Below are 21,538 nucleotides of genomic sequence, written 5' to 3' on the forward strand. Positions count from 1 at the left end.
ATTTCCAGTCGCATTTTCTTCTTACCCTCCTTCAAAAATTTTTATTCGTATCGGCTCAGTTTGTTTGGATGTAATGTCTTTCTCTCCATGAATGTCTCCTTTTACTCTTTCTTTTATAATATTCCCCACTACTTTCTTTTCAAGCTTGCTGCCAAACAAGAAGAATGGCTCGTGTTTCATCTGTAGAACAAAGTCAAGGAATGGTGTTACTACTGGAACACACAATAAATACACACTTCATTTCAAGTACTTTTAACAATGCAGGTCAAAGTCAAACTCTCATTTTGGTGCAACTCTATAAGATGAACTAATTTGTCCCATTCAATTTGATGGAGAGTAAGAGAGAGGTTAGCATGGACAATTTTTTGCAAGAGTCTTGACAGAATGGACAGCACCGTATCTTTCCTCAGGAAAAAAAAAAAAATCATGGAAAGTAGAGGTGGAAAAGCCTTAGAAGGTCATTTATTGCCATTACAAAATTTTCCCTGGCCCCATTATCTAATGCTGAGTCCATGAGGAAGATTCAGCATGTAAAAGGTGTTAAAGGGATCTGATCCTTACCGAATTTCAACTCAGTCTTTACTCAGGAAACCCCATGGATGTTTGTGCATACTATGTGAATCAGGATACAGCAAAACAAAGGATAAAATAAAAGGAAATAATATATCAGGCTTTGACATATGTGAAATGAGGACTTTAAAAGCCCCATTTTTGACAACTGATTCTGAAAATGGAGAGAGAGAAAGAGAGAGAGCGAGCAGAAATATCAGAATTTGCAGAGGGGTAAACTAAGGCTCAAAAGTTATCACCAGAAGATATCAATGTCTGATTTCCCAATGGAACTTTCTTTTAAAAAATCATTAGCTTATGTTTCAAAACATTTTTTTCAGCTAAAGACATGTTAATTTTATTATATTTAAAAACTCTTATTTACCTGAGCAAACTGCTTCCATGCACTTGATGATGTCAGTTTACCAGTTCCAGGTCTGTGCATAGCAGCCAGAGTGTAGATTTCTGTGGTGTTTTTTTGCTTGGACCTTAAAAGTGCTAAAGTGGTCTTTGTACTTAGCCCTGATGGGTTTGGGTTACAGGAACTAATACACCATGAAGCATAAACAGAAGATTTGAGGGTTGGTTGTTGAATGTAATTGGGTTTTGTATAGTTTAAGAAACACCAGCTCACAGTAGTAGTAGTGCGCAGGCTCGGGAACTGAAGGATCTGCTGAAAATCAGCTACATCAGTTAGGAGAATGGTTGAGCCTGTGACTTTCCCACTTGCATTGGATGTCATCTGGACTAACATCCCAAGAGGCAATTTTTGATGTTTCAGCTGGTCTTCTGTCTGAATTTCTCCTGGTGGCAATGAAGACCTCTGTGGACTCATACTCATATCTGAGGCTGTTTCATCCACATCCAATTCTTCCGGCGAGTCTCTTTCTTCAGAAGGGCCACTGGACTTTTGCCCTGGTGATGTGGAATCAAAACTGGAAAGCTTCTCCCTGCTCAGTGGGAAAGCATCAGCTGTTGGCATGCTGACAGGTGGGAAATCTTGAGATGATGAGGACGACAGCGGTGAAGAGGTTGACATGGATGGCAGACTTTCCTTCGGCTCAGTAGCACAGCTCTGTCGCACTAGTTGAGGCTTTTGCATTCTTGGAAAATCTTTCTTTATATCTGAGTTAGTTAACTCAACTGCACTTAGCTCTTCAACTATCTGCCCATACATTTTTTCTTCTTTGACTCGTTTCTGCTGCTTGGTCTCCATGAAGAGCTCCAAGCTGCTGGCAGGTGAAAGCATTCGTTTGCTTCCTCCCAGGGTAGAAGCTGTGTCAGAACTGGAAGTCAAACACAAGGGAATTGAGGGTTCTAGTCCCAGCGGAAGCGTCTGCGGCACTTTCCACAATGGATATTTCTCTAGCCCTCCGTGCTGACCTAACATCTGGGCTATGTTAAATCCAATTCCTTGCATGGTTGCATTTGTTGCTAATGTTCTTTGAGAAACAGTCTCATCAACTTTACAAATTACAATCGCAGGACTGTTGCTCTGTCCAAGGATCTGGGAAATGCTTGTGTACATGACACTACCATAAGATGGCACATGGGTTTGAATCCTGACAGGAACAACTGTTCCTGGCAACGACTGTACGGAGCCATCACTTGGGGGATCAAAACCTGTCTGAAGATGCTGCTCAGAGGAGGTATCTGTTGGTTTAATGCTATGATCTGGCTGGTACTTAGCAAGAGTATTTTTTGAATACTGTCCAGATGTTCCTGAGTAATGCTGGTATGCTTGCTCTTTTATGTGCACATAATCAGCTGGTTTCTTTCCAATATGCTCTGGAGCATGTTCCAGGGGGTAACTCGGAGGAACGTCTGTTTGGAAAGGTTGTTTGACATACGATTTCTGCAGCTGTTGTACAAAATGATGCTGGAAGTGTCTCTGTAGAGGTTCTGTGCACGACTGCCACAAGACAGGCTGCTGAGATGGTGGTAAGTGAACCATGCAGACAGCTGGGTATGGGAACTGAAACAAGGTGTTATGAATAGGGGGAAATGGAACTTTTTCCTGATGTGCAAAGAGCTGCTGCTGCTCTGATGGATGTTTGCTAGGAATATAAGGTGCTTGTTGGATTAAGGGTGTCCTTAACATTTCCTGACTGTCTGCATGAATAGCCTGTTGCTGAGCAAGGTGGGATGAGCTACTACCAAGTTGAGCACAAGAACCAACAACCTGTTTTCCAGAATCATCGACCAGAACAGGCTGAAGTACAGAGGAAGGGGAGTGATGCCAAGCAACCTGGGAGGACCGAATCCCAGCCTGTACATGTTCCATCTGCTCCTGCTTTATATTTTGTTCTGCGCTCTGGTCAGTCTGGGAAATCTCTGGAAAACCACTAAAGGAAGCCTGGCGAACCAAGAAGCATTTCTTCCTTTCTCGTGATGGAGACAGTGCAGTAGAAGGTATCCCAGCTGAAGAGGCATGCGACAGGTTCCCATAATCAAAGGATTTACTTCGGATCTCTGGGACTTCAGCAGCGTGAGGACAGGGCATCTGTTCAGATGAGCAGCGTCTCATTTCCCTCTGATGGTGGTGTCCAGGGACGGAAAGTGAGTAAGCACCAGCCGGAACAGTTAAAAACTCAGACTGTTTCCCAAACTCATCTTGTTTGGGAGGTGTGATGAACTTTATATTTTCTTCTCTTTCAAAGGACATTGAAAAACTCGAACTGTGGGACAAATTACTTTCTTGGCTAGGGCTGCGAGAGAGGCTTGTACCTGTGGATTCAAAGCTCGATTCTCCAGAGGAGTGTTCCATGTCAGCAAGTCGTAAGCGCTTCTTTTTGGGTGGCAGCTTTTCAGCTGGAAGTTGAGAAAGAGTTTCACTTCTCTGGGGCCACTGGAATTCTTCAGTGGGTCTCTCCTGCTCTTTACTCTGCACTTCTTTATCTTTCTCAGGCTTATCTGGCTCCTCCGTGACACGAATTTCAGGCACCTGTATGTTGTGCTGGCGAACCAGCCTGGGCTGTATATGATATGGCTGAGGTTGCTGGGATGGAGATGGTTTACTAATGTTGTCAGCATTTTCTGTTTGCAGAGCTCGCTCTGGGCTCATTGGGGACTCACAAATCTCGCTCTCACATGTTTCAGACGGTGAATGGATCTTATCCTGCTGGCATGCAATATGTTCTGTAGATTCAGACCTTTCAAATGAGTTTGGCCTGCTCAATGAATTTGTATGCTGAATGACAGAGATGACATTTCCAGGGGGCTTTCTAGTCAGTGATTCTGCAGTCTTTTCTTGCTCTGCAGTTAAGGATGAATCTTCCAGAGAAGCTGCAGGGCTGCCAGACTGCAAGTAGGGCCTGCATATTTCAAAACGCTCCACATGGCAATGAGCAGCACTGTCTAAGCCTTGAAGGGCAAATCCGCTTCTTGGCACATCCTGAATTTGGGATTTGGGATCAAAGTCCAAAGACTGAATTCCCCCCGTGGTGCCTGTTGTACTGCTGCAAAGCATGGGACTGTCCTCCTCATCTCCAACACTCTTCTCTTTCCTGCGTTTTCTGTTTTCGAATGTTGTTCCGTATAGGGATGGCACTGCCTGTGATTGTCCGAGGGGATCAACAAAGTACTCTCCTCCCTTGTTTATTCCACCAAGGGATGTCGAGTCCCTGTAGTTCTGCTTTTGAGCTTCAAATTCTTCCCATTTTCGGTAGTGCTTTCCACTGGCATCATAGTCACAAAGGGTCTTGTCTCCTGCTTTCTTCTCTTTTAGGGATGGTCCTTTGTCACCTGCTGTTTGTCTGCTGGAAGAAATAATAATATTTTTCCCTGGTCTTCCATGATAATCTGAATCTGAGTGCCCCTCCTGCACAGAGGGCAGTTCAAAGGCAGCCTGTCTTCTCAACATCCGCTGGTGGGATATTCCCACTGTCCCAGGGTAAAATACATCATCTGAGCCAGTCATCTTCTCATCAAATGAATGGCTTCCTCTCAGGGATGGGGGAATACTTAAGTTGTTTGCAGAAGAGGTGGGCATGGAGTTACTTCTAATAAGAGGAGAAGAATCAACTGGGGGCTCTAGAAGGACGGGCACATCACCCTGCTGAGTGGCTTGGTAAAGGCTGGATTCACTTTTGATGGATGACGTGGTAGTCTGGGACTGTCGGGATTCTGTATTGCTACCTGTATAGACTTGTGGAGATTTCATAGTGCTCAAATTACTGGGGTCAATGAGTTCTTCTTTATTTGGAGTCAGCTGAGAAATATGTTCCTCAAGCATCTTCATATCTAATCTGGTATTTAAAAGAGGTAGTGGCTCTGCTTTGCCCTTTCTACCCATTAAACTGTGCTCCTGATTTGTTGTGGCTACTGTTAGTGCTGTCCTTTGATTAATTCTATAGAACTTCCCAAAGATGATTTCTTCGTAAGACTTTGCGTTAGTATTTGGAGGGCTTATTTGCTGCTCAGCACTTTCTGAGCGGGAAAAGTAACCAGAATCCGTGCTTCCTTTACTGTGTGGGCTCAAAAGGTTTAATGACTGCTCCGAATCTTGCCCTTTCTTCTCTGACAGTCTTAGTGCAAGTCGCTGTTTAACTGTATGAGAGTCATCACACTTAGTACTTAGGGATGGGTTTTGCAACATATCAGAGCCAACATACGGTGAACTCTCACTGGGTAACTGAATTCCACTTTTAGGGATAATCAAAATGGGTACTTTCACTGGCCCCACCAAGGATTCTTCCATGGACGACTGAAAACTGCTCCTGCTAGCAATGTCCAAGGGAAACTGCGGGACAGGGCTCAGTTTGTCAGTCCCTTCCACTAAGAGCGAGGTCTCCTCATCAGTGTCCGTGCTCTGCTCGCCATCCGAATGTATTTCAGCTTCCACATCAATGTAACTAGCATCTAGGTCCAATTTAGAGACTGCTGACTCTGTGAAAGGTACCAATCCTGCTTTAATCGCATGGGCATGTGACTTCCTGTGCTTGTAAAGGTTGCTCTTCGTCTTGAAAGAGAAACCACAAGGAACACAGGGGTATGGTCGCTCCCCAGTATGAGACCTAATATGCTTTTTAAGTACACTAGGTTTGGCACAAGCCCGATTACAGTAAGGACAAATGTACTTGCCAGGCTTTTTGGGTTTGTGCTCTTTTTTGTGAGCATCTTCTGATTGTTCTAAAGATTTCTGTGAATATTGGCTGTATGCAGGGTTCAGACTTGAAATCTTCTTCCTAGAGAAACCTCCACTATGGCTATGCATATGAAAAGGAAATAAGTCCTCTGAGGCAACTGATTGCAAGTGGCTAGGAAACGGCCACGGAGGGCCTTCCAAGCTCTGGTGTGGCTTTATGTTGTGCAAGAAACTTTGTGGCAATGAATGCTGTGGGAAAGAAAGTGAATGCTGACATGAGTAAGGACTTGGACGATGCTGTGGATATTGCTTCTCCGTGACTTGCTGCGTAGCTTCATTTGATGATACCAGTTTCCCAGAACTAAAAAGTTGTGCTGATGCTGTGTTTCCAATTTGCTCGTGATCTATTTGTGGTTGCCTCTGTACTTCTTGATTGCCAAAAGTGCTCATCTTAATAACAGCTGAATGTTCTTGCCTCCATCTACTTGATACTTTAGCAGTTTCTGCAGACCTTGAGGTAGCTTTTTGCCCTATAGCTGTGTCCCCAGAGTCCATTTTGTTACACAAGGTCTTAAGTGCTAGTTCACTTGAAAGCTGTGCAGACACATGGAGTGTGTCCAAAGCTGTGCTTTTTAAAGTATTGTTGCTCCCATTTTTCCAGAGCTGTTGCAAGTTCACAGACTTCTCTTTCTCTTTGGAACTTTCCACGCAGTAGTCTATAGGCATTAGATTTGTGTCTGTACATTAACGTGATTATTACACAGTTCTGTTCACGGCAGGAACTTTCCTGAACAGTTTATTATACATTTGCAAAGACTTATTAGCGCTTCTGAACATTTTTCATTGTTATCTGAGATGCAGAATGATCCAGAGATATTTGTGATCTACTAGAGCAAAGTTCTTTTCATCTCTTCCAAGGTGACACAGCTATCTGTAAGGAAAAAAAAAACCAAAGAAACCCCCACACAAATTAATACAGCTGTGTGACATATTACCAATGCAGTCAGTTGCCCTTTTATTAAAAAAATATTGAGTGATTGACCTCACTCAAAGGTAAAGCCCATTTTGTGAAGAGACACCGATTGGCTCCAGAGATTGCATACACGTATAATCACTACTACTCAGTAAAAGAACTAAGAATAGACAACCAGGATCTACACTTTCCAAACTGAATAGTAATTTTGTAAGGCTTGCTGGGGACAGTTTAATGATACTTGATCTCAGAAAGTCCACCACCTACTTTCAAAGCTCTTTCAGCATATCACTGCTGAAAATACAGTCTCAACACTGTGGGCGGGAGTTACCTTATCTAGTATTACACATCTACCATTCAGACATCGACCCTAGTCACCTGGGCTTCCTCTAAAGTCAGAGAAGGGTGATCATTACATTCAGAGCAGAAATCTTTCCATCTCCTGATGGGTGCTTGAGACATATGGGATGTCTGTGCATATGGTTCTCCGCTTTGGAGATGCCTATTTCTCACTGTTAGCTAGGCAGAAATCCTAGATGACTACCTTTCAGATGGCTAAGGTCAGGAATTACTATTGTGCAATTACTATTGGCACCTTTTCACACCTCCATCTTCCAATCACTACATTAAATTTTAGTCAGAATGCTTCACTAGAGGTAATGCGCATCACAGAAATGAACTATAATTGTATTTACATGACTTTCATTTTAGATTTTAGAGTGTGTTGAAACATTTCTATCCAGCTTACAGCACTTTATAAGCTTAAGTGCAATAGGTTTCCACAATTCTACTTAGAAAGAAGAAAAGCTCAGAGGTATGATTTTCACAGAGAAGCAAAGTATTTGAATTCTGGATGAAACAGTGAGAATTTTAAAGACAGTCATGATTTTACAATAGCAAGGAAAAAAGGTTAAAAAAAGCAATATTAGAGATATCGGAATATTTTACATTCCTCCAATGGAAAGGCTGAATTGGGTTTGAAGAAACATTAGCAGATGAACACAAAGGGAATAGGAATATATTCCTTTTTTTCAGTATAAAACAGTTACCTGCATCTTCTAGACATCTAATAGGCATGACTATCTTCAGATTTCCTGTAGAAAAAAAAAAGTCATAAGAAAGTCTTGATATTAAGAACTGACGCTGAAGAGAGAGAGTTTTCTATTCTTTACAGCAGAGGCTGAAAATTTCATTTATCTATCCACTGGAAAAATATCATGTTGTGTCTTAGAGGTCAGAGAAATCACATTTTGAAGACTATAAGCCTGCATCTTTGTATATTTCTTAGGTTTCTAGTGTGTACGCAGATAACTGCAAGTCCAAATGAATGCTGTCTTGCCTTCCTGACTCTGTAAAAGACAGCTGCCCAATTATTTCCCTTGTTGCTCTTGCACCACTCCTAAACCGGGATTATCCCTGAATCCCATTGGCAAATCCCCTTTCCATACCTCTCTCCAGCTAATAGTTTTAGGCCTTCCAAGGCTCTTATTAAATGTTTTAAGAACCAGAATGAAATCCTGGCCAGAATGCCACCACTAAGGTACAAGAAAATGTAGCAAAAAGTGAGTAAGTTTCCAAATTAGTAAACATCAGCGGGGCACTGCACAGGAATATGTGTCTGGCTTCTCAAATAAGAAGCCTACAGTCCAAACACATATTTAAAAGGCTTCTATACCGCCATGATTATTCAGAGACACAATTTGCCACCTTTTTGGCCATTATCAGGTTGCAGATTACTCTTTGCATTACAGAAAAGATGAGCACAGGGAACACACCTGAGTAAGACAGACTAAACAGGTACCTATAAAGTATCTCATTGGCAAAGACACCATTTCTCCCACAAGAGGGGGATTCTCTCTGGCAGTTTCCAATACATCCTATCTTTACAGCAAGATTTTTGTTTGTTTCATTAAACAGAATGCTTGTTCTAATGTGATAATAAATACTGATTTATGACTTTTCTTCAGAATGTTTATTTTGGACAAAGTCCAGGGCACTTCCATTTTTTTTAAAAAACAGATCTTTAGAAATACCTAAATTATCAGCTTCAGAATAGGGGGGTATGGCTTATTACAGTAACTCTCAAATAGCAACTGTTAAAAGCACTTATGCCTTCTCCACGGAATAAAATCATCAGATGATGAAAACACTTGTATAATACTTAAAAGAGGAAAACGTATCAAAAATAGAAAAATAAATTTAATTCTTCATAATCACTTATCAATACTTGTTACAAGTACCTTTAATGAATAACACTTTCAGAGAACTAATGGACATCAGAAAAGTCTCATGACTTAACTAAAGCAGAATCATCACTGTGCCACCTGTTATCAACTATTTATTTAACAGTACAAATAAAATATCAGCAATGTTAGGACTGCAATAGCTAATGGAGTGTTGACTTAGTCAGATATGGATAATGTTTTTTTAAAATTGTAACTAGAGAGAATGCCCACATAGTACAAAATAGCAGAAAGCTATCAAACAGAAAAAGGAATATTTAGTTTATAATGTCTTTCTGCTTTGATGTGCTAATGGATTTCTAAATAATTCTCTTGTCAGAGTCTCTAAAAGGAAGAAAACCCAAGCAATCCAAGTAAAACTTTTCTTAAATTTTCCTAATTTGTTTTCTCAAATAAAATGTATTGCTACCAAAAATAAAAAGAAATTAAAGCATTATCATGAGCGATTTACAATATATCAGAAGCAGATATTACTCTGGAGCAGATCTGCAGCTCCTTATTAGGAAATGGAAGGTAACTGGCAAACAATTTTTGGCAACTGAGCTAAACTGAACCTCAGGTCATTGGTGATGCTAATATACATGCAAAGAAGTATGGGAAAATGCATAGCTCTAGAAACAGAAACTGGAACACGAGAGAGTGTTCCCAAATGAGAGAGCATAAAGTTATTAGCCATCTGCAAAGAAAAATACTTTTCTCTTTACTAGGCAGTATTGCAAATAGTGAAGAAGAAACTTCCGGAAATATGAGTATCCTTTCCATAGTCAATCTATAGAGAACATCTCTAGAGAAGAAATCTGCAATCATGGAAACGTGATTGCAAAAGTTTTGTCTGAACAAAAGAGGATGCTAATATACTTTGCTAATATAAGTACATTTCAATATAATATACTTATACTTTTTGCTCGGGACTGAGATCTCTGTTACAGAGTTCAAGTCTTTTCATGGGCCTGCTATTTGCAGAATGTTCTATATAATTTTTCAATCTACACTATAATATAGGTACAGACTAATCACAGGGATTACTGAGGGCTTAACTCTGGTCAACGTCATTCTCCTGGGGAAAATGAATCCCTTTCCTGAATCAACATAATCATTTCTGGTTTGGTTTGAACTGCCACCCATCCTGGGTCAAAGATGGCTTTAATATTATTTCTTTCAGGTTGTGTTTTTTTTCCCTAGTGCTAAGTATTACTGACCTAAATGGAGAAATCTAACACTTTACAAAACTACATTGATTTCTGTTTTTTTTTCATTCAAGTCTCCATTTCATCTTCCTGCATCCATAGACTAATTTAAGCCAAGAGACTTCCACTTTTCAACGGATTAATGCTTCTCCTTTAGAAAACATGTTTTCAGTGTTGCTCTTCATCAAAAATATACTCCTCAATAGGAGTATAGAAACTACCTATATTTCAAGTAGTACATATTTCAAACTAAGGAACGGACGATAAAAATGCACATTTTCTTTCAAACATTTGGCATAGGTCAGCTTCCTTAGAGTGACTGAGATGAGCCCACCTACACTGATCAGAAACTGCACTGCGAGTTAAAAGTGAGCACATCATTTGACACCAGCTGCAAAGTCCTCCCTGGAAACGGACCAAGCCAGGTTTCCCTGTAGGAATGTCAACCAGTTGCCAGATCCACCAACCACACTAACTGCACTATCTTCTTATTTCAAGCCGGTACATTTTACTTCTGCAAAAATCTTTGAACATGAGAAGATTCCTGGGAAGCTAGGAACTGTATTTATGTCAGATGCACCTACTAAATCAAGACTTTAAAAACTTTCTAGAAAGCAGCATTATTCTGTCACTCCATTTGCCATGGTGCCTTCATGAGCTGCAAGCAAGAAACATATATCTGGTCGACTACAGAGTTCCAAGATACTTCCTTCCCTTTTTCTTTTTTTCAGATCATTAAAATGGTTACACTCAATAGCTTTAAAATAAAATTTGGCAAAATACAATTTTTACTACCTCTCAATTTGTAGCTCATATTACAGCTCTTGTAAGTGAACAAATTTGAAGCTTATGTCTTCCAGGCTAAATCCTGAGTGCACCATGCAGAATAAATATTGACTCTAGAGTAAGGACTAAGGGTCAGATCCAGCCCTGTTTTAAATCTTTTCTGTTCATCTTTGCCAGCGCAAAGCTGGCCTAAAACCACAGTAACTGGCCCCTGGAGAATTTTTATTCTGTAGGGCAATCGTTAGTACAGATGAGCTGTAGTGGCTCCTATAAAATCCTTACAGTGATGCGCAGACCTCTGCCAAGATCCTTACTAGACAAGTCTAGTTTATGTCTGGGATAAGCCCAGCGGCCAATGAGCCTTAGAAGAAAAAGAGGCCACCTCTGAGCTCTACCCCACCTGCAAGTGAGAATGAATGTGAGTTCCAGACTTACTCTTTGAGGAAGAAAGATAGCACACCTTTGGCTTACGCTCCCATCCCACATGTTCCTCTGCCCTGCTAGTGATATTCCCAAAAAGAGTTGTTTCCATGACAATTTGAAAAAAGGCTGAGAGCCAACAGAAAAAGACACCCTAAGAAGCGTGGACTTCCAGCTTTTTCTGCTTAGGCAAAGCAAAGGTGAACTAAGTCTGCAGAAGAACCCTCAACTGGCAGTAAGTGCATATCTCAGAACCAAAGGATTTAACTGGCATGAAGCTAGATAAGCATTTGTGCATCCTTCTGTGTGAGGTTACATATTCAGTCAAGGGCTGAGGATGCCTGTGGTCTGTAACAAGATGACATAAGGGATTCAGTCTTTGGGGTATAGAGTTTTGACATTTTCCACAAAAGAAAGAAAAGACGACCAGTGCAACCTCCTTTACGCTACTTGATACCACCCTTGATAACCCCATCTGAAGGTAAACTCCTTTCCTTCTGTCTTTGACCTGCATTTACTAAAAAGATAAGGGAGAAGAAACACTTTTCAACTTTCCCATTTTTGTAAAAAGGCTTCCCATTCTTGACGAGAGATATTCTCTCCATATTTCCAACAGTCGTGGGTTAGGGGCCCCTTCTGACTGTGGTTTTGTAGTTGGCTTTTTACCTGTCTATTTGAACATCCCTAGGAATGGCTGCAAATTCCTGTGTCAACGACTGGCACTTGGCAAAGTCTTGAATTACTGGAGAACGCAAGGATGCCTGGGCCTTTGCTACAGTTCTGCAGGAGTTGTAAGCAATTCTTTTCCACATGTAGTTCTAAAAAAAAAAAAGTCTTTTTAAACCAAGTTAGTTATATTCATTTTTAATCTACCTCTTTTTGTGTTTTAATTTGAAGACAATACTTCCTATTTGAAGACACTACTACAATTTGTTCATTTAATTCCAGTCCAGATGTTCTGCCTGCCATCTGAATTTCAGAACTTTACTGATGTGCTGCCATTCTCCGAAACTAGCCGGCGAATTACAGTTTTGAAAATACACTGAAATGTTTAGAATACATAGTTTTAAATTTGGGCAGCTGAACTAACCATTTATTTGATAAAAATGTCATTTAAAAGTACTTGCAAATATAAAAAGAAATACCGTTCAGCAAGTATATATAGTACACTGTGTTTTCACTGTTAAATTATCTTACTTGAGGAGAAACTATGGGCAGAATCTTTATTCTTTTCAGTGTTGGGTAAATGCTTGCGCTCACCTGCTCCTTCCTTCCTCTGAACGCACTCCTACCAATCTCTGTGCCAAAGATTAGGCACGCTGATATGGGAAACTGGGAAATCTATACCCCTTTGGTGGTGACCTTACAGAAAATCCAGGTGTGAAACAGGAATCTCGCGTTTGACCGCAGGGAGCTTTGAACAGATATGAAGTTTGATTTAAAATGACTGAAAGGAGACAGATTTATTTCTACAGCAAGTCAAGGCAAGGGCCAAATTCCACCCTAAATTATCCTAGCAGAAATCTGAAGCAATGAGTGGTAAATCCAAGGACATAATTCCATACTTATACTTCAAAATAACAAACAGAATCAGATCTCACTTCGCTTTAGGCTCCTACATCCTACTTTCTAAATATTTGAGGTTAACTATTATGAACTGGACATAAACTAATCCAACACCTCTAGAATGTCTACAGAGAAAATCCTAACGTTTACTGCAATAAATTTTGAATCATATGGTTGTCACAAAACATAGATGTTTTTCTTTAGGAGATGCTAGCTTGCATCAGAAACAGCTGTGCTGCAGCACAGCTGCAGCAAAATGTTCCATTTCTGCTATGTTAAGTATCTCAAATATAATTTTAAATTGCCACTCTCCATAGAAAAATACCACCCCCCCAAAAACTTAAATTCAAGTTGGGTGTATTTTAAGAAGCCATACAAGAAGCCCACAGCAGAAATGCTTTAACACTGACCTTTTTGCTGTAATGACAAGAATTGCTCACTTAAAGTACATCACTATTTCCTGTTTCAGCATCATACATAATGTACACATTACTACCGGATGGAAAAAATGTATAAAAAAAGCTTTTGCACTGCCAAAGTCCAAGTGAACACAGACTTATTTCCACAGGATGACTATTAAAAAAAAAAAAAAGAGAGAGAGAGAGAGACAGAGAGAGAGAGGGAGGGAGAAAGCTACATAGGAGCCAAATTCATTCTAAACACTTCCTTTATTGGTAAAAGTTCCCAAACTAACCACAGTTCTTCTCCTTGAACCGAGCAAATAACTGCTATCAAAGAGATGCCAAAACAGCCTACAGTACAAACAATCTTGTCAGTCAATTAACAGCTAATTGATCTCTCTGGTCCCGCTGCTTTTAAAAGAGCAGGTAAATATTTTGTTTCTGGTTGCCTAACCTTGCTGTGCGCTGCACCACGTAAGAGCTTGTCTGAGGTGCTTAAACACGTCAGATAAAACAGTATCTAACTGCACTGGCTGACCATCTTCCAACACGCACATATTGAATCTATCACCATACAAAGGCACAGGACAAGGATTATTCAGATATGAAACTAAACAAGAGAACTACGTAAACTGTTAATCTTCTCACATCGCTACTTATTTCCTTGGAGAACAAGCTAAAAAATGCAAACGGATGAGTAAAATATCAACAGTTTCCCACATGGACCTTAAAATGTGATGGGAAAACAATGGCAGATCTGACAGACTGCAATTCTAGTGCTATTAAAAATTCTTGAAAAAAAGACAGTCATTTTGCTCTTTTTTTCTGTTGGCTTTCGAAATGCGGTGACGGACAAGTGTGACAGTGGCTGCCATGCAGGGAACAGTCAGAAACACACACACACACACACACCCCGCTTGGGTCCCATTTAAACATTATCTTGATGGCTAAAGTGAGGTTTACGAGATGCATAATCTCATTGGTCTTAATCTGCATGAGAATGAATTTCACTCAAGGGTGAATTCAGTAGTAAGTAAACTGCAACAATATATAATAGTATCAGAACGGGTGCTGAGGTACAAATGGGCTCTTAACTGCTGGGGTGTGCTCTTAATCAGCAGAAACTCAACCCTAGCTCACTTTCTTCTAAAACACCGTAATTAAACAATAAGGGTACCAAGCCAAACTGGGAAAGCGTGAAATAGTTTCTGATTACAATTTGTAGGATTAAATGTTTTTTTCACATCTGCAGTACAGAAAAGAAATGCAGCCATAGGCCCTGCTGTTAGCCCCAAACTACTCTCATGTGAGGGAAATGGTATTACGTAGCCCCAAAAGGCTAAATAGCTAAAATTTCTGAAAAGCAAAGGCTCAAGTACTATCAAATGATGCTGTATGATGCTGCATCATGATTGGGATCAAATGAAGTTTTTGCACTTGCAATAGCAATTTAAAGAAGAGATTAAAGAAGCTTTTTTCACCTTCCTACAAAAAGACAAGTTAATCAGAAAGGGAAATTTCACACATTATAGAGTACCTACGAACTAAGCCATGAATTTAGCAGTACCTGTGAAAGATAAATGTATGCAAACAGCCAAATGCCAGCCAGTGTGTACACAGTCGTTTCTAGATTTATAAAACACTATATACAAAGAGAAGGGTAAAAGCACTGTCATTATAGCATTTAAACTGATACATTTATTAGATATAACAATTTTTCTACTTGAAATTACCTGCAAATTCTAAAATTCCTCTTCATTTTTACACATAAAACCTGCAAACTTGGGTAGCAGTTGAAGAAAACAAATGTATTCTGGTAAGCGTTTGCTAAAGTACCCATAAAGAATTTCCCCAAGTTTCCCCAGGAACAGTTTCAAAATTTGTGTAAATATAGCATCATTATTAGGGAGAAAATAATCATTATTCTGTTGCCAAATGAAAATCTTAGACAAAAATTAGGCAAAATACTAACATTCTCATTTAAGAGGGAAAATATTGCTGTATTTTCTGGGAAGTGAGGCCTTTTCAGTTAAAAGTTATGCAATACCAATTATGCAACCACTGCATAATTTGGAAGCAGCTATGCCTCCTTTCATACTATGTGTCAGAAGAAGCAACTTCTATTTCACATGAAAATATCAGTATCATTTGGATACTTTCTTGAATGAGCAAATGCACTGACTCTGAATGTACCTGTACGTATCTGGGGCAGATAGATACACTTACCTCAGTAGGAAGTGCAAATGAATATATTTACAGAATCTGAGTTTGCATTTGCTTTTTACTCAAGTCAATTATTGTACAATCTTATTTTAAAATCTGTCTTTGTTTACTAAGCCCCATAGTCATCACATGTCAAACCAAAAACAGATGCATACTAAACACCCGTAGTATTCCTACAAATTTTTCCATTATTTGCACGAAAAATACAATGGGCCTTTGTGGAACTTTTATTTCAGTCAATTCTGAATCCTTTGTTAAAGTTCAGCTGAGATCAGCTGTTGAGCCCCAAATTCCAATCATCATACAGATGTCATGACAGTCACTACCACATAGGCAAAAAGTTTGTTTCTGCCTGGTGACTTAATACAGGCATTTTACGGTAGCAAGTCTAGGCACCTAGCACTGCCTTAAGACTATACTGAGAGTGGTCATATAAGATACATTAGTTAGACTGCACATTTAATGATGCTGCTTTGTTTATAGCCCTCAGGATGCTTAAGAAAATAATAAATAATAATGGCTCAGCAGTTAAAAATAACAACTGCTTTTTAAAATTCCTCTGGCGATATTTTACAACGCTTCCTTATTTTATTGTATGAAGCACTGGAAGTCACTACGTACAATATCCAGTTGCATCTGAGCACCTCATTAAAAATGAGTAAAATATACATATACATTCTGCTATGCATATAGCTATACACAATATCTCGCTCTTTGTAGTGAGATCTATTTCTACAAAACACAAATCAACTCTTTTTATTGACATGAGCTCCACTTCCCTGAGCAAACATTGTTGAAAAGATAAAGTTCTACCAAAATGTTTGCATTTGCACGTAAAACTTCCATTATTCCACAGGTTTATGCTGATATTTGAGGGACAATCCAAGCTGCAGCTCAGTTAGTTACAGGCTCTCAGCAAGAACAGCACAGTAAGAAATAAAACTTTTCTTGGGAAAGATGTGTTCGGGTTTCACAAGGACTTTATATCAGACAGGATTAGACAAGTGTGCAGCACGGGCTGGCATTCTTAGTACAAATAACATCTTATTGTTTTATAAAAGTATCCTTCATCATACTGACTTTTGAAACTACTCCAAGGAAACATGCAATATAGAAATATTATCTTGTACTTAATAAGTGGTATAACTGGACCCCAAATCTCTCCTACCTAGAAAAAGTCTAAGTAAGGCAGCAAAAATGTTAATTTCAGCTGCCAGGTGAAAATTCAGCAGAGGAAACTTTCAGGGCTGATGGACTATCGAAAGAGAAAGTAACCACTCCTCAACTTCAGAAACCTCCACATAAAACTCATACAGTTTTCTCCTTCCCCTGCTTCATTCATGGCCCCTTCCACCACATTTAGCTGTTCTCCACTGCCAAAAGTGGAAGGGAAATCAGCTAAAGATCTGGCCCCAAAGCCTCCTGGGTGCTTATCATACACCAACCGCACTTGCCCATTACAAACAAAAGAAAGTATTGTCAACATCCCCTTTGTGGACAGGGAAACTAAGGCTTAGGGCATATGCAGAAACATGTAGGGCATCATGTTTGTAAAGCTACATACAAATTAATTAATTAGCTAATGTTCCTTGGGATAGCTCTTCACAGTCTGAAAAACTGTGTTGCAAACAAAAAGTATACTGCTTATTTTTATTAGACTAAACTGCAATGTTTTAGCAGTCAGACCACCCTAAACCAATCAATCAACTTGGCAATTCAGTTGAACTCCTCCCCCGACTCCCTTCTTCCTACCGCACTCGCAGTACTTGAGGACACCCTGTTCACTTGGAGATGGTGAATCATTACAAGCCGGCAGGCCCACTCGGTTCCTCAAAAGACACAAAAGGTGTAAAAATAGCACGTACTAATGAAGCAAGTACAGCGTCAGCAGCCAGATGAGCGTGGGTGATCAGATAAGGGTCTGTTGTTGCAAAGGGCAAATTATTAAGAGCATGCTTCTCTCCCTCTTTCTCTGGCTCTCTTTTTATTTTATTTTTTTTCTGCTCAGCTTTGTTCTTCCTTCACTGAAGTCAGCCCTCTGCAACGCATGACAAATGACACCTGACAAGATTGACTCCTCCTGTAATTGCAAGTTTCACACAGGCTCAGGAAGTGGTGCCTCACTAGAAGCAGAGGGTACAGTGGAGGTGTCACTAAAAAAAAAAAAAATTAAGACAGGCAAAAATAAAGCCTAAAAATAGCCAGGACTACCCACTGAGTATGACTCCGTGGGTATATTTAGCCAGTCTAACACCAGCTTCACTTGCCTAAAACACAATCTTACCTTTATGCAAAACAGCTTCCTGTTTCTAAACATAACTTGAGAACATGAGGGGGGAACATTCAGCTCTCGAAACTGTCCCTTTTTCACTCAGATCACTAGAAGACTGAATGTGAAAAGACAGCGTAGAACTTACATGTGGGTTTTGCACTCTGACATCTCCCAACACATAGCCAAGAGTTTGCTATTAAGTCATCCTAACGCAGTCAATTGGACTAGTCTAGGAAAGTCTAGGAAATAGATTCAGAAGCAAGAACACTTTTGAGTATTCGAGAGAGTTTGAAACTATTTCTTTTTTGCTCCCTTCTAGCCGAGGGGCACTGCGCACCGCTGCATGGCCCTTCCACTAGCAAACGCACACTACGGTCTCCAAAGTGGAGCTCAAATCCCAGTCCTTCAATAGCGAAGCCGAGGCGTCCCCGGCAGCAGAAGTCCTGTAGTGCGGAGGGTAGGGTTTCACGAGACCTGGGATTTGGCAGCGGTGCCGCGTTACGCAATGACCGTTCTCCGTTTCAGCCCAAGCTGCGTGGTCTCCTCCACTACCGCTGAACAACTTTCAGCACTGCCAATACATTTGTGAGGCCCTACTGTAAACTGGAGCACTGAAATGGTCTGGGGAAAAAATCATCTTTTAAGAGGGAAGCGGGGAGGAGATTTTTTCTTTAATCTGGAGCATTTCAGTGATCAGGTTTACAGCAGGGGTCCCCCATACCAGCACACAGGGCTGTGGCAGCACGCGTCTCAGGGGACCACAAACCAGAGCCTGGGAGCGGAAGGAAGGTGGGGGCTTCGTACGCCAGATTTGCTGGTTAAGCCAGCACTGCCTGTGAGGGGGAAGGCTGTGCCCCCCTAAAACTAAACACGCAGGCCTACAGACCAACAAAAAGCAGTTGCACTTTTACAGCCCTGTTCGGCAAGTCTCATCTACTCTAAGGCCAGTTTACACCACTTTGCCAGCACAAAGGGGCTTCAGAAAGGGCATAAATATAAATTACCCTCATTTAAGCTACTCCTACACTGCCTAGTCAGCACAAAGGGGCACGAGCATTAATGACAGCCTGCCCAAGCGGTGCAGTTCAGTACCTTACGAGCAATATTCAGAAGCACTTCTAACCGCTCCATTTGAATTTCTGATTCCCAAAGACCTGTTCTTGCTGGAATGAATGAATACACCTTCAAACTGCCGATACTGCACCTCGCCCCCATACCTGCTTGGCATGGGGGTGGAGAGGAGATCACCCAGGCCAGGCGGGGAGTTCAGAGCTTCAAACACTGCTACAGCCCCTGGGACATGTGGCTGCAGCCATGCGCTCGCCTGGTGCCCAGGAGCAGGAGGGCTTGCTGTGAGCCACGGCTGCGTTGCACACTGCAGGCAGACCGGCTAGCCGTGCTCATGGTGTCACCCTCATAAATACCCTCAGGCCTGCTGTTCACCACACCTTCCTGCCTCAGGAGTCCTGAAACTTCCACGCGTTTAATTGCAATAGGATTCTCCAGAATTAGGCAGTGCCTGTATTCAGCAACCTCTCTTTCCAGAGCATGTTTGCCCTGCTGAATGATGTGAGCTTTGCTGCCACGCAGCTAAAGAGAAGTTAAGGATGGCTGTGAGAATTCTCTGAAGAATTTCTGCAACTCCTTAAAGTACCTGACTGCAATGTCACCGTTGGAAGTGATGCATGTGCCAGGTTTCCGGTATTCCACATGAGCTGTGCAAGGAAATGATTTTTTCCACAATTACGGTTTTTCTCTATAATATTGTAACTCCTTTGGCTGATGCTTACAGGAGGATTTTGTTTCATTATTATGCAGTCTTCCTGTGTGGCTCCAAATTCCTCACATCAATCATTTGAGAACTGGGGTTAAATAAAAATGCACAGGTTTATACCAGACCTTTTCTCTCATTTGTAACAGGAAAAAAGGCCCCGTAGAAAACATTGCCAACCTCACATGTAAAATTCAATGAAAATGATTATTCTGGCATTACATTTCTATTTTGTCTTTGTTTTAAAATAAAAAAAACTGTCATTGACATTAATAAGATTATATTTTTAACATTAAGCTGAATAGGAAATTGAGAGCTTTTTCTTTTCTTGATACTCTATGATCAATTCCCATTGATAAGATCGCTCTTTGTTCAGCATGATATTTTTTTCTTTTCATCCTATGCCTTAGCAGTAAATTTAATAGTCACTGATTTTTCTACCAAAATAGATAAACATTGCAATGCAAGGCAAATCAGCTGATGCTGTTATTCTTCAGATAATTTAGTTTTGATCTGAAATTAAGAGTAAATGTTATTATATTAGAGGAAGTATGAATGTAAAAATAATTATTAGTATGTTTTAATTCTAAAGACCATACTCTGGCAGTACATTTATATGAAGTTAATAAGAGACAGGACCACATACCCAAAACCACTGCGGGGCTCTTAAGTTATAACGCTAAAAGCTTAGTGATCAGAACCTGATCCTATCCCTCAAGTGAGATTTGGAGCAAAAATTTTGTTTAAATAATAGCAATATAACTCCAGTCTTCTTAAGGCTTTACCTATGTAAAGCCTAGGAAGCGAAAAATGGATGAAGGCGAAAGTGACATCAAAAAAATAGCAGGAACAGATATTAGAAAAAGGTAGAACGACCTACACTGCATACACGAAGGCAAAGTAGCACATCTGCACCCACGGAGGGTGGCCCCAGCACCCCAGCACCCACTCTAAGGCCCCTTCCTGGCTCAGTGGGGATGGCCCCGCAGGGGATGAGAGCACGGCGCTGCCTTCCCAGCTACGCCGTGCCTGGGACGTCGCGTATCCGTCTCTAAACGGAAAGTGTCCCCCATAAGGAGCCCCCAGCACCACAGGTGACTTACCAGCGGGACAGCAGTTCCCTGCTTGCAAGAGTAAAGGGTGGACCCCCCGCAACCAGCCCCAGAGAAGGCGGCGCACTTTGGATGTTCAGGTCCTGCTTTATCCTCCGCTACACCTATGCAGTGCTTCGACCTCAAGGTTTTCAGTTCCTCCACAAGAGACAGTTTTAATGGCGCACAAATTCAATCTAAAACCAAGAAATCGCCTAACTCAAAAATAACTAGTGGAAAAGAAATGCTGAATCTTCAGTCAGATTGATTCTCTGGTCCATTTCCTGAACATCTGCATGAGCACAAGTCAGCACACAAACAGGGAGATCGGAACAAGTAGCCACAGATTAGGGAAGAAAGAGGGGAATGGGCTGCAACTTTTGATGGCAGCCAGGGCTTAAGCTGAACTAACGAAACTGTGTAATGATGTCCAGCGGAGTCCTAATGAAAGCCACCTCTTACACCCCAACCAGGGCCGTTGGCTGTCTTCCTTCTTGCCTTCTGTGCTGCCCAAAGCACCAGGAGGATCTACTGGACTGGTACAAAGCCCATTCATATCGGCTTCAAGTTTATGAAACTGTTCTGGGACAACGTACAACACTCGGTCAAGATACAGCCAACGAGATAATAAGCAGAACTAAAAAAAAGTAAAACAAAACAGGGTGGTATTTTTTTTCTTTTTTGGTAAGTTCCTCCTTCAGGCTTTCTTCATTAGCCAATATTTAAACAATGGGTGTTGGAAAGTTATTTTCTCTGAGAGTAAATAAGTCCCTAACTTTTGCCTACACGAGCACGTGGTGTGGCTGCGGTAGCAAACTGGGCACAATCACTACTTGAATCTCCGGTCTGGTAACAGCTGTTCCACAATGGCAATTTCTACAAAATAAAAAGTTTATGCCGAACGACAGCATAAATGCTTTTGTACATTGGGTAGGGGCACGTCACCGAGGGCAAATGAAGGCAGTTGGCG

At 40.9% G+C, this 21,538-nt stretch overlaps 1 protein-coding gene across 6 annotated transcripts in view; it reads right to left on the reverse strand.

Moving 5' to 3' along the window:
* Positions 1 to 21,538, reverse strand: part of HIVEP2 (HIVEP zinc finger 2) — a 149,190-nt gene that overhangs the window by 18,740 nt on the left and 108,912 nt on the right. For 5 of the 6 annotated variants that reach the window (XM_068938526.1, XM_068938527.1, XM_068938520.1 and 2 more), the window contains 3 exons: positions 7,658 to 7,702; positions 935 to 6,566; positions 26 to 180 (listed from right to left, as the gene is read on the reverse strand). In XM_068938526.1, the coding sequence (XP_068794627.1) occupies positions 26 to 180; positions 935 to 6,361 (5,582 nt within the window). In that variant the 5' untranslated portion in view covers positions 6,362 to 6,566; positions 7,658 to 7,702. Of the gene's footprint in view, positions 1 to 25; positions 181 to 934; positions 6,567 to 7,657; positions 7,703 to 11,910; positions 12,063 to 21,538 lie in introns of all 6 variants that reach the window. The other variant, XM_068938521.1, reaches the window with a different exon arrangement.

Source organism: Struthio camelus, chromosome 3 (genome assembly GCF_040807025.1).
Source record: "Struthio camelus isolate bStrCam1 chromosome 3, bStrCam1.hap1, whole genome shotgun sequence".
In the NCBI taxonomy this organism is placed as follows: Eukaryota; Metazoa; Chordata; class Aves; order Struthioniformes; family Struthionidae; genus Struthio; species Struthio camelus.